Below are 12538 nucleotides of genomic sequence, written 5' to 3' on the forward strand. Positions count from 1 at the left end.
CCCCCCCCCGGGGGGGGGAGGGCTGCGGGAGGCTTTTTTGCTTGGGGCTGCAAAAAAGCCAGAGCCGGCCCTGCAGGGAGTGCTGCCTCCATGGCATTGTTTGCCTTCCTTCCCACCCCCATTGGCTGATCTATGTTCATAGGATTTGGGGCAGGGGGTGGGAAAGAGACAGGGTCCTGTGGAGGAAGCTGTATACCCCTCAAAACCCAAACTATTAGGGTAGGGTAAGCTAATGCTGATCTGGTCAATGTTAACTTGCCCCTTTCTTTCCCTTTCTAAGTGGTAACCCTATTTGGGCAGGTTCTGGGGCACTGGCTTGCAGAGAACCCCTTGTAGTATGGCTTCTGCCAAGCTATACCGCCAAGAGTCAGAGACAGCTGGGAAGGAGAGTCAGCGTGAAGGCATGGGGTCTGTCAGATTACCCTGTGCCTCCTCTGATTTGAGGAGGGGTATCCTTAGGAATCTACATCCAGTTTCTTCCAGATCCAAAATGCCACACCATTTCAAGAAACTGGATGCTTAGTAAACCCAGCGACCTCATAAAAACTATCCGGCACAACACGGACGCGAGACGCTGCAGCGCTCCCCCACAGGTAACCTCATGTCGCCCTGCCGTAGGAGCAACTAGCATCGTCCCCCAGGCTGCACGGTGAGATCCAGCCAACGGAGGAGCCTCCCGTAGCCCCCAGATCCCACAGCCAGACCCCGCCCCCGGGAGACCCAACACCTCCTCCAAGGTTACCCAAAGAGCCTCTGACCGCCAAAAACCCCATGCCCCACCGAGGACCCACCAGCCGGATACCGCCCGCAGAAGAACCAGAACCATCCCCAGCGCTTCCAAACACGACCGTGCCCCGACAAAGCCCAGCACCAGTGCTTCCAGAACCCCACTCCCTCCCGGAAGATCCAGTGCTGCCTCGGAGACACCGAGAGCTGCCCTCCCTGCCACACCAGGACCCCCACCTCAAGACCCACCTGAACACCGCTCCACAGTCCGAGGGACAACAAGGCCGCAAACCGTCCCCGCAGCACCTGAACCTGCAGAGACAACGCAGCAGGAGGAGCGACGGCCACGAGCGAAGGTCGCCACGCCGTGGCAATCCGCCTGGATGGAGGAGCTGGCAAAGGCTGAGGACTTTGAGAACTTCGACACCCTGATGGACAGACTGACTGAAGAACTGTCTGCGGAAATTACGGCCAGAAGGAGGGAACCCCAGGAAACCGCACGGGCCACTCGCAGATTCCCTGCGCCGAGCCGTAACACCGCCAGAGAAGGCAGGAAAGGGGATGTCGGCCGCTGCTACGATCCAGCAGCTGCATCCCGTATTCAGAAACTATACAGGATGAACCGGACGAAAGCCATGAGGGAGATCCTCGACGGGACCTCCTCCTACTGTGCCATCCAGCCCGAGAGGCTCTACTCCTACTTCAAGGATGTGTTCGATCACGAGGCCCAGACCAACTTGCGACACCCAGAGTGCCTTTCCCCGCTACCCCGGATCGACCTCACGGAGGACTTGGAGCGAGATTTTTCCCCGCAGGAGGTGCAGGCGAGGCTGTCGAGGACCAAAAACACTGCCCCTGGAAAAGATGGCATCCGCTGCCCCCTGCTGAAGAAGCGAGACCCCGGCTGCTTGGTGCTCGCTGCCATCTTCAACAAATGCAAGCAGTTCCATCGCGTTCCCCGCTCCTGGAAAAAGTCCATGATCGTGCTCATCCACAAAAAAGGCGACCGAGACGACCCCGGCAACTGGAGGCCCATCTCCCTCTGCTCCACCATCTACAAGCTGTATGCCAGCTGCCTCGCGGCAAGGATCACAGACTGGTCAGTGTGCGGGGGCGCCGTCAGCTCAGTGCATAAGGGTTTCATGTCCTGCGAGGGATGCTACGAGCACAACTTCCTCCTTCAGACGGCCATCCAGGAGGCCAGGAGGTCCAAGAGGCAGTGCGCAGTAGCATGGCTTGACCTGACCAACGCCTTTGGGTCCATACCCCACCATCACATCTTTGCCACCCTGGGAGAGTTTGGGATGCCAGAAACCTTCATCCAGATCCTCCAGGACCTCTACAAGGACTGCACCGCCACCATCCGTGCCACGGACAGAGAGACGGACGCCATCCCCATCCGCCGTGGCGTGAACAAGGATGCCCCCGTAGCCCCATCATCTTCAACCTGGCCATGGAACTGCTCATCCGAGCCATCTCCAGCGGCCCGACCGGCTTCGACCTGCACGGCAAGAAACTCAGCATTCTGGCCTACGCGGACGATCTGGTCCGGATGGGGCTCCGCTTCAATGCGAAGAAGTGCACAACTCTGCACATTGACGGCAGCAAAAGGGACTCGGTGCAGACAACGGGGTTCCAGATCCAGGGTGAGCCCGTCATCCCCCTGGCAGAGGGGCAGGCATACCAGCACCTGGGCACGCCAACAGGGTTCCGTGTCCGGAAGACACTCGAGGACACCATCCAGGAGATCTTGCAGGACGCCGCCAAGATTGATGCCTCCCTGCTGGCACCGTGGCAGAAGATAAATGCCCTGAACACCTTCCTGATCCCATGCATCTCGTTCACCCTAAGGGGATCCGCCATGATGAAGGTGCCCCTCAACAAGGCAGACAAGATCATCCGGAAGCTGGTGAAGAAGTGGCTGTTCCTTCCCCAGAGAGCCAGCAACGAGCTGGTCTACATCGCCCACAGGCACGGCGGCGCCAATGTCCCCCACATGGGATACCTGTGCGACGTCGCGGTGATCACCCATGCCTTCCGCCTGCTGACATGTCCCGACGCCACGGTGAGGAACATGGCGGCGAACGCCCTGCATGATGCGACAGAGAAGCGGATCGGCAGAGCCCCCTCGAACCAAGACATCGCCACCTTCCTGAGCGGCTCCCTGGATGGGGAATTCGGACGGGACGGGCACGACATCGCTTCACTGTGGTCCCGCACTCGCAACGCCACGCGTCGCCTGGGGAAGTGCATCGGCTGCCGCTGGCAGTGGTGCAAGGAGCGCCAGGAGCTGGGAGTCCGGGTGCCGCAGATCAGGTCGGACGACAACACCATCGTCACCCCGACGGCCAGGGGCTTGCTGGAGAGGACTCTGAAGGCCGCCATCTGCTCGCTGTACGTGGAAACCCTGAAGCGTAAACCGGACCAGGGTAAAGCCTTTGAGTTGACCAGCAAGTGGGACGCCAGCAACCACTTCCTCGCCGGGGGCGGCTTCACCCGTTTCGCCGACTGGCAGTTCATCCACCGTGCCCGGCTCAACTGCGTCCCGCTCAACGGAGCCGTCTGCCACGGGAACCGAGACAAGCATTGCAGGAAGTGCGGCTACCCCAACGAGACCCTGCCCCACGTCCTGTGCAGCTGCAAACCCCACTCCAGAGCCTGGCAGCTGCGCCACAACGCCATCCAGAACCGCCTGGTGAAAGCCATCGCGCCACGCCTGGGAGAGATCTCCGTGAACTGCACCATCGCCGGTACCGACAGCCAGCCACAACCTGACGTGATCGTCACCGACGAGGCCCAGAAAAAGATCATTCTCGTCGACGTCACGGTCTCCTTTGAGAACAGGACCCCGGCATTTCGCGAAGCCCGAGCTCGTAAGCTGGAAAAGCACGCCCCCCTGGCTGACACCCTGAGAGCGAAGGGCTATGAGGTGCAGATGGACGCCCTGATTGTCGGAGCCATGGGCGCCTGGGACCCCTGCAACGAGTGTGTGCTGCGGACCTGCGGGATCGGTCGACGCTACGCACGTCTCATGCAGCGCCTCATGGTCTCAGATGCCATCCGATGGTCCAGGGACATCTACACCGAGCACATCACCGGCCACCGACAGTACCAGGAGGCGTGAGCCAGAGTGACATCGTTCTCCCACTATGAGAAAGGGACATAGGGCTGGTCTATACTTAGCCGCTAGTTCGGCGGCTGGAAATCGAACTTCCTGGTTCGATTTATCGCGTCTGGTCTGGACGCGATAAATCGAACCAGGAAGTGCTCGCCGTCGACTGCGGTACTCCAGCTCAACGAGAGGAGTACCGCGGAGTCGACGGGGAGCCTGCCTGCCACGTGTGGACCACGTCTGAACCGCGGTAAGTTCGAAGTAAGGTATGTCGAATTCAGCTACGTTATTCACGTAGCTGAATTTGCGTACCTTACTTCGACTTGGGGGGTAAGTGTAGACCAAGCCTAAGTGACCTTCTCCGTTGGATCATATGAACTGGAACCATAAACTCCCTGAACATTAAATCTCACCAATGAGGGTCAATCCATCCTCATCATCATATCCACTCATTATTATCCACACCCGAACATAGCCACTTTATGAACTTCATACCCTCATATCTCGATGTCTGTACTTTGACCCATCAACCTTTTACCCCCAATTGGGGATATTGCAGATTATGTATTCCTCATGCCACCTTATCTTAAACCAAACTTTGCACCCTCGATGATCTGTATGTTATTCCCTGATAACCAGAAACTTCTATGCTCAAACTCTGTTCACTATTTTTTTTTTAACATCATCTTAAGAAAACTTTTAAATCTGCTTTGGCTAACAGTGTTCCTTTCACAGGGCCAAAGTAACTTGGTTATTGCTTCATGAATGCACTCAGATATTGTATGTACCTCTTGCAGTGAGAGGTGGAGGGAGAATGTAACTGTACAGAAAAATTGGTAGCGATATGAGTTCCCAATATGTATTTCAATGTAGAAAGTGAACTCCTTTGTTTAAGCTTCTTTATTTTAAATGTGCAGGAGACGATGAAACTCATCATTCTTGAGAACTATGCGCAAGCCAGTGAGTGGGCTGCAAAATACATTAGGAATCGAATTATCCAGTTTAACCCTGGCCCAGACAAATACTTCACTCTTGGACTTCCCACAGGTAGGTTTTGAAAGAGGATTCATGAAGATGCTGATGGTACCTTCTGTTTAAGCAACTGTAAAGCATCCTGACTATTTCACCAGTTGGAGCATTTAAGTGGCAGAATATTCCCCTAATGTGAAGGGAGTGTCTCCTTACGCAACATATAGATGGGCGGTTCTGTTATTTGGGGAGCAACAGTCTATATAATTTACTTAGCTTAAGAAACCTTTCTCTGTTTTTAAAGTAAATAAATTATATAGAGTGATGCCTCCCAAATAACAATAATATAGAAGCTGATGCATTGCATGACGAAATACCCCTTCACATAAGTGGAATAGTCAGTGATGCTTTGGAGAACTGTGCGCTTCCCCAATGTGTAAAATAGAGAAAGCATTCCTCTACTTACAAGATTAGTCCCTTATTACTTGTATTAAAAGAGAATCTCCAATATTAGCTATACAGGGCTGACACACAGTTGAGCAGTTCTGATTCTGTCCAGTTGAGGGTAGCGTAGCACACACTCAGCTGGATTATTACAACTGGGCAGAATTGGAACTGCTCAACTGTGTGTCATAGCCCCTTTATGGCTAATCATGGAGATTCTCCTTTAGTTCAAGTAGTAAGGGTCTGTAATCTTGGAGCAACAGGAGCTGGACTCTATACTATTGAAGCTGAAAGTTGATGTAGATTTGTTTCCATATTATTTTTTTTTAATATTAGGGTTGTGATCCAACCACATTCTTGTTTTTGGGGAGGCAGAATCAGAAGTGCAACCCACTGGGCTGCCCCTCCCACCACACAATGTAGGAGCTAGTTTGGTCTCACCCAGGCTACTTATGTGATGTTTTGGTAAAACCATTGTTTGGTACACATGGCTGCTTTTATTTTTGTTTTATAATATTTAGTGCTAAACATCTTCAAAGCAGCTGTGTTCAGACATTGCCTGTCTCACAACTCCCTGCTTTGTAAGGTAGATGAATGCTGTCTCTATTTTACACATAGGGAAGCTGAGGCCCAAAGAGACAATGTGATAGTGGTTGTTATTTGCTATACTTAGTCATTTTCAATGTCTCCCAGTCATTAGTGAGGTTCTGCTCTGAGTAGGATTTTGAGCTGGCACCAGAACTGAATTTGCTGAGATGGCTTTCTATATGTGTGAGCCAATATTTTGTAATTAAATAGTTAGGTCTTTCAGTAACATAAAACACTTTGAATAATTGAATTAATGATGTATAGCTCTTACGCAGCTCAGTGTTTCACAGTGCTGTGCATACACTAATTCCACTAACTATTTTTAAATTTTTCCCTGTATCTCTCTTAGGAAGCACTCCTTTAGGATGTTACAAAAAGTTGATTGAGTATTACAAGAATGGAGACTTGTCCTTCAAATATGTGAAAACCTTTAATATGGATGAATATGTAGGTGAGTCATCTTATTTCATGAAATGTTGTGGTAAGGACACAATCAAGCTTTTTTTCTTTTTTGGCCCCAAACTTTATTTATTCTGGTGAGTAAAATCAAATGAAATCAGACATTTGTTAATTCAAAATCACTTTGTATAGAACCCAAGGTAAAATGATCCCAAAACCAGATGGAGAGGAGAAAGAGAGGAGTTTGGAATGCTGTGTAATACAAATTAACAAGCTGCAACTTTTCCCTCCAATTAGAGAAATCACATTAGCTATAACTCCCTTAAAAGCTGAGTGATATACTACCTGAGTATATAATTAAAGAAGTCCCACTGAAGATGCTGTTAGTAGATTGTATGTAACATCTCTGAAGTTCCCATTTTAGCCCAGCTTTCTTCTAATCAGGGAAACTGCTACTTGGCTGGTTTGGACGGAATGCTGCAGCCCTGTCTGTAATTAATAACCGAGACAGGCAGTGTTCCAGCAAGACTGCACTTTAGACTTACTGATATGTGGTCCTATTATGTTAGATTAGGACTGCCTTGTTTGTAAAGTTGTGATGTAATATTCCCTTCTCAGAGCTGGTTCAGAGAGAAAAGTGAACAAATCCTCTGGTTATCAAGGTACCAAACATACATGCTTAATATGTGTGTAAGTTTGCTCTTTGGCCCTAATGCTATTGCATTCTCTTCCTGATTTGAGTGGACAGATTTTTTCTGTGAATAATCATAGTCTGAGAGCTTCGGGTTAGGGTTAGACAGTTCTATAAAGGATGACTCTATAACAATCAGGGAGTTCTTGGAAGAATTCCCTGATTGAATCAGACTAAAATGGCTTCTCTGGTTTTGGCATAGTGTTAACAAGCTTGGACTAACAATAATTCTGCAGAATGTTGTAAAGACCAGAAAAATTAGACCTGCTGTGTATCTGCTCTTTTGGAGAACCTGCTCCATAATATTAATGCACCTTATCCATATAACTAGGATGATCTGCCTCTCCGTAACACTGTGATCTTACTGGAGCTATTGTGACTATTTTTTAAACTCATGGAAGTTAAGGAAGCCCAGCTTGAAGGGCAGATGGGGATACTGGCATTGATTTGTAATCAAAACCCCTGATGTCTATGCAAATATATGTAAAAGTTTTTATATAGAGTATTGTATCCCTCTCTCTTGCCCCTACTTGTCATTTGAGGCCTCAGTCCTGAAAGCTGTAGCAATCAGTGTGTGAAAGTCAATGGGGCCTTGGATTGTAAGCATTTGAAGCAGGGATTGTGTTTGTACAATGTCCAGCACAGTGGGTCCTGTGTCCTGAAGGGGTCTGCAGGTGTGACTGTAATATAAACATGAAATAATAAATATTCCTGGTCAACAGGTCTCCCAAGGGATCACCTGGAAAGTTATCACTCCTTCATGTGGAATAACTTTTTCAAGCACATTGACATCTCTCCAGAAAACACCCATATTCTGGATGGAAATGCAGCTGACCTACAGGCGGAGTGTGATGCTTTTGAGGGGAAAATCAAAGCAGCTGGTGGAATCGAACTCTTTGTTGGAGGTGAAAATCTGAAGGAATAACAGACTCGGAGAGAACACAGCCTTGTTTTTGCCATAATTCTAGCTAACTTTGGGGAATTCCTTTTTTGTTTTGTTTTGTTTTTGAGCCACTTATTAGATTTGCAGTCAGTAAAGCCACATGTGCATCCCATTTCCAATTAGTGTATGCGCATCTGTCTGTTAAGTGTCGCCTCTATCCATTCCCTTCTATGGCATTGATGGGGTCAAATGCTATGCATAGGTGACTCATTTGTGGTGTATGTGTGTTTGGGGTTTTTTTTCTGTCTCAATGAGATGTTCAGGTTGTCCTAGTAGCTATTCCATCCCTGGTCAAGCCTTACGGCCATACTAGGTCAGTGGAATGTGCCTCCTGCTCAAGTAGATAGGTCTCAAAATGTGAAGCATAGACTGGCTCCAAAGTCTCAGGCTGCAAGGGTAGGGGATGATGGCAGAGTGGTTTTGATCCACTTGGCAGTGGATGACATCCTTAGTGAGTGCTCTTTACATGCTTAATTTTAAAGTTCAGCCATTTTTGAGGTATATTTGGCCAGAAGGGGGAAGGAGTGTAACTTTTTTCCACAGAAGTCAAATAGCTAAAGATGTTCAAATTTATTGATTTGTTTTAAATTGCCATTTCATCTAAGATCTAGATTTGGACTGAAATTTTCAATAGGTGAATTCTTTAGAAAAGTAGTAAAAATTGGGGGGGGGGGGGGGAAGGGAAGGTGTGCTAACCAAAACTGTGTTGCAACCTTTACAATAGCAAGTTCTACCAGGTAACTGCTGTAATCCGCTATAACCCCTCTGAGACAGTGGTATCGTCTAACCTGATGCTTTTGGGTGCTAACATCCAAGTTACTTTAGTTATTGCGTCCCAAAATGCAAAGGAACAGTGTCTCTGCTCTTACTGACTTCAGTGGGAAATTTGCCATTCACTTCAAGGGAAGCAGGATCTTGGAGCTTGAGCAAAGCTGCAAGTTCTTGTATGAAAGTAATGTGCTTCACCTGTTCTGTAGCTATTCTTAGGAGCCTATAGCATCCTTACAGTAAGAATGATGTTGGCTTTGCTTCCTATGATGTGTTAAGGTAGTGACACAGTTCTTAAACTGTCTCCAACACAGGTATTGGCCCAGATGGTCATATTGCCTTCAACGAGCCCGGCTCAAGTCTGGTGTCCAGAACTAGAGTGAAGACATTGGCTATGGACACCATATTGGCTAATGCTAGATTCTTTGATGGCGACCTCTCCAAAGTCCCCACAATGGCTCTCACAGTTGGAGTAGGCACAGTCATGGATGCTAGAGAGGTTAGAATTAAAATACAGTGACTTAATATCGTGCTTCATGGAGCATCAAACAGTTGTCTAGTCTTCAAGCAGTGGTACTTTCTGCAGCCCAGCCCCAGGCATTATAACTGGGCTTCCAGAAGCGTAGTTTGCTCAACTAAACAAACAACCCAGCTACCTTCTTGAACCCTGCACAACTACTTCATAGCTTTTTTCCCCTGGGGCTTTGATTGCAAAGATCAAATTAGCCATGATCAAATTAGACACAAATTGAAGGGCTTATATTATAAATGCAGCATGATGGCTGAGATTTTGTCCTAATAAAAGTAAAGCCATATCTGCAGGGAGAAGAAAAGAAGGGTTGGCTTACCAAACAGTCATATGCATTACATCAAAATGAGCTTATTCATGTGGCTTCTATTATGCTACTTTAACATTTTTCATGTAACTATGCAATACAGTTGTATTTAGCCTGGGGGGCTGGGTAAGGGAGGTTTCCAGGGGACAATCTCACAAGGTAAATGTGAGAACCACTGACTTACTCAGAGGTATACCAGCAAATTGTGAGAGTCACAAGGTGGTATGTGGTTGAATTTATTTTTACACCTGTAGTTCATAACCATTAATCACCACCTCCTAGCTGTCTAAAGTGCTCTAGTCTACTTTTGCATAAACACTAAAGGGAGAGCTCACAGTAACAAGTGGATAAACTTTAAAATGGCCAGACAAGCTATAATTTTACTACCTAAAACAATACAGCCAAAGTGAACAGTACCCAGTCAATGAAGTGAAACACTGCTGGGGAGGACTAAAATAGTTTTCTTCTTTGGATGACTTACTCATCTACTGCTTCAAATCACACTTGGGTGTGTTCCCTTTAAACGTACATCACAAAACCTAACAATGTTATTCCTGTGTTTTTTGTTTTGTTTTTTAATTCAGGTTATGATTCTAATCACAGGAGCCCATAAAGCGTTTGCTTTGTACAAAGCCATTGAGGAAGGGGTGAACCACATGTGGACAGTGTCTGCCTTTCAGCAGCATCCCAGCACTGTCTTTGTGTGTGATGAGGATGCCACCCTAGAACTCAAAGTTAAAACAGTGAAATACTTTAAAGGTAAGTATTTGGCCAGATCAGGCCACTTTTCCAGTTAGCTGGGGGGGATAGCTCAGTGGTTTGAGCATTGGCCTGCTAAACCCAGGGTTGCGAGTTCAATCCTTGAGGGGGCCACTTAAGGATCTGGGGCAAAATCAGTACTTGGTCCTGCTAGTGAAGGCAGGGGGCTGGACTCGATGACCTTTCAGGGTCCCTTCCAGTTTTATGAGATAAAGTATAGGAAAAAAAAATGGAGATATACCTAAGGCAGGGGTGGGCAAACTTTTTGGCCTGAGGGCCACATTGGGGTTGCAAAACTGTATGGAGGACTGGGTAGGGGAAGGCTGTGCCTCCCCAAACAGCCTGGCCCCCTCCCACTTCTCGCCCCGACCCACCTCAGAACTCCCGACCCATCCTGCTCCCTGTCCCGACTGCCCCCCCCCAGAACCTCCACCCCATCCAACAGCCCCCCTGTCACCCCCACCCTCCTCCCCACCCCCTTACCATGCTGCTCAGCAGCAGAAGCTCGCAGCCCTGCCGCCCGTCTGGAGCCAGCCGCGCTGCCCGCATGGTGGCGTTACGACGGGACAGCAGGGGGCTAGCCTCCCTGGATGGGAGCTTAGGGGCCGGGCCAGATGTGGCCCGCAGGCTGTAGTTTGCCCACCTCTGCTTTAAGGGCTACCATTTAATTTAGCAAATCTTTCCTGTCAGAAAAATTGTGTTTGAAGGAAGTGCTGTCAAATAACTCTCAACCCTAAAGGTTTTTTAAAAAAAAAAAACAAGAATACAAAATCTCCACTGACTAGAAATCTATTCAGGGTAACATTTAAATGTTCCACTATAGTGTTACTAACCCTATGTTGAGTTAGTAACTTAAAACTAGAAACGGCTATTGCTTAGAAGCCATAAATGAAGAGTGAGGCTAGCTTAATTCTCCAAGCTGAGTGAAGTATGTCCCTCTTTCTGTACATAATGGAATGTAAAGTAGATTTAAAAAATTGTTAGTCTGTAGTGGTGGTAAATGACTAAGGAGTTTTTAAAATTAATTATGCTGACACTCCCTCTAATATCAAGCTTACAGCAATGGGGTGGAAAAATACTTTAAGAGGGTTGTGTGGGAAGGTGGAAACGTAAGGATATTACTAGTGGCCATAACTAAAAGCAAAAGTCCTCCATTTATTGCACTTACTCCCTATACTTAACCTTTCCTTTTCCCCCCTGCACCAGGTTTAATGCTTGTTCATAACAAGCTTGTGGAACCCTTATACAGTATGAAGGAAACAGGAGCAGAAAGAAGACAGTCTAAGAAGCCGTACAGTGACTAGTTTCTTGGGGGCTGGTAGGATGCTAAGCAGGCTCTTCTCTTGGAAATCAGCACGTGTAGGGATTCCTCCTCTCCAATTCTTCTTGTTCATAAATCAGCAGAGATGTGCTCATTTATTGTCTCCATCTTTTAAAAGAGATGAATGTTGAGTACAGTGGGTTTAATAAATTAGATGAGGATGAGACCTTATGTACTATGTTCTAGCAACCTCGAAACTACTCACTCGCTAGTGGTGAAGCCAATTGAAATGAGGTGTGTAATGTATAAAGCAAGTAAATGAGAACAGGAAATAGATATCCCTCAACTCAAAGGTGAGGAATATGAAAGAAAGTAAAATCAAATGGGTAATTGTAGAATGTATTACCCACACATATTTAGGTTTCTCTCTCTTCTGCCCCCCTTCACTTATTAATCTCAACTGCACTAGCATCATGAAATTGAAGTACTAGCACTAACTCGAGTTAGCCATTAAATAAACTTCCTCAAAGCTCCCCTGCATTAATTTGTACTATTTTAGTTTTGGGGCTTTCTTGAGGAGATGCTACTAACTTCAGTGTTCATTGATGTATATATGCTATGCACCCTCCACTTCAGCAAAATCAAACGCTGCACCTACCCTGGCTCTTCAGTGTTCTCAGCTTAATGAAATAGCTGCCACCAAATGGTTAAACAGCAATTGTTCCTTATCCATCTGTGTAACTCTGGCTACTATTTCACTTCATGGTCAGAATTCTAAAAATTCAAACATTATGTGAATGCCACTGTATGTCAAGACTAAGGTACTGTCATTACAATCAAGTCTAAATATTTGTGTGGATTTAGTCCCCTCCCCCCCCAATGCCGTTAAGTGTTCTGTTAGTTGTAGCACTGTAGGGCCGACTGCCCTCCCCCAAATCTTCTAGCCCGTTCCCCTCTTGCCTTTCCTCATAAATCATGGTGGTACATGCAGGGAGACCTGTCATGATTCAGCTGTCCATGAACTTAGCCCATATATTTCATC

The 12538-nt window shown here is 47.5% G+C and overlaps 1 protein-coding gene across 1 annotated transcript; it reads left to right on the forward strand.

Moving 5' to 3' along the window:
* Window positions 1–521: 521 nt before the first annotated feature.
* GNPDA1 (glucosamine-6-phosphate deaminase 1) lies at window positions 522–11586 on the forward strand. Its single transcript, XM_026659489.2, has 7 exons — window positions 522–593; window positions 4756–4885; window positions 6189–6290; window positions 7652–7834; window positions 8955–9139; window positions 10061–10235; window positions 11442–11586. The coding sequence occupies exons 2-7, from the start codon at window positions 4762–4764 to the stop codon at window positions 11537–11539; spliced, it is 867 nt and encodes a 288-aa protein (XP_026515274.1). The 5' UTR covers window positions 522–593; window positions 4756–4761; the 3' UTR covers window positions 11540–11586.
* The last annotated feature ends 952 nt before the right edge of the window (window positions 11587–12538 follow it).

Source organism: Terrapene carolina, unplaced genomic scaffold, assembly GCF_002925995.2.
Source record: "Terrapene carolina triunguis isolate 2854851 unplaced genomic scaffold, T_m_triunguis-2.0 Scaffold629, whole genome shotgun sequence".
In the NCBI taxonomy this organism is placed as follows: Eukaryota; Metazoa; Chordata; order Testudines; family Emydidae; genus Terrapene; species Terrapene triunguis.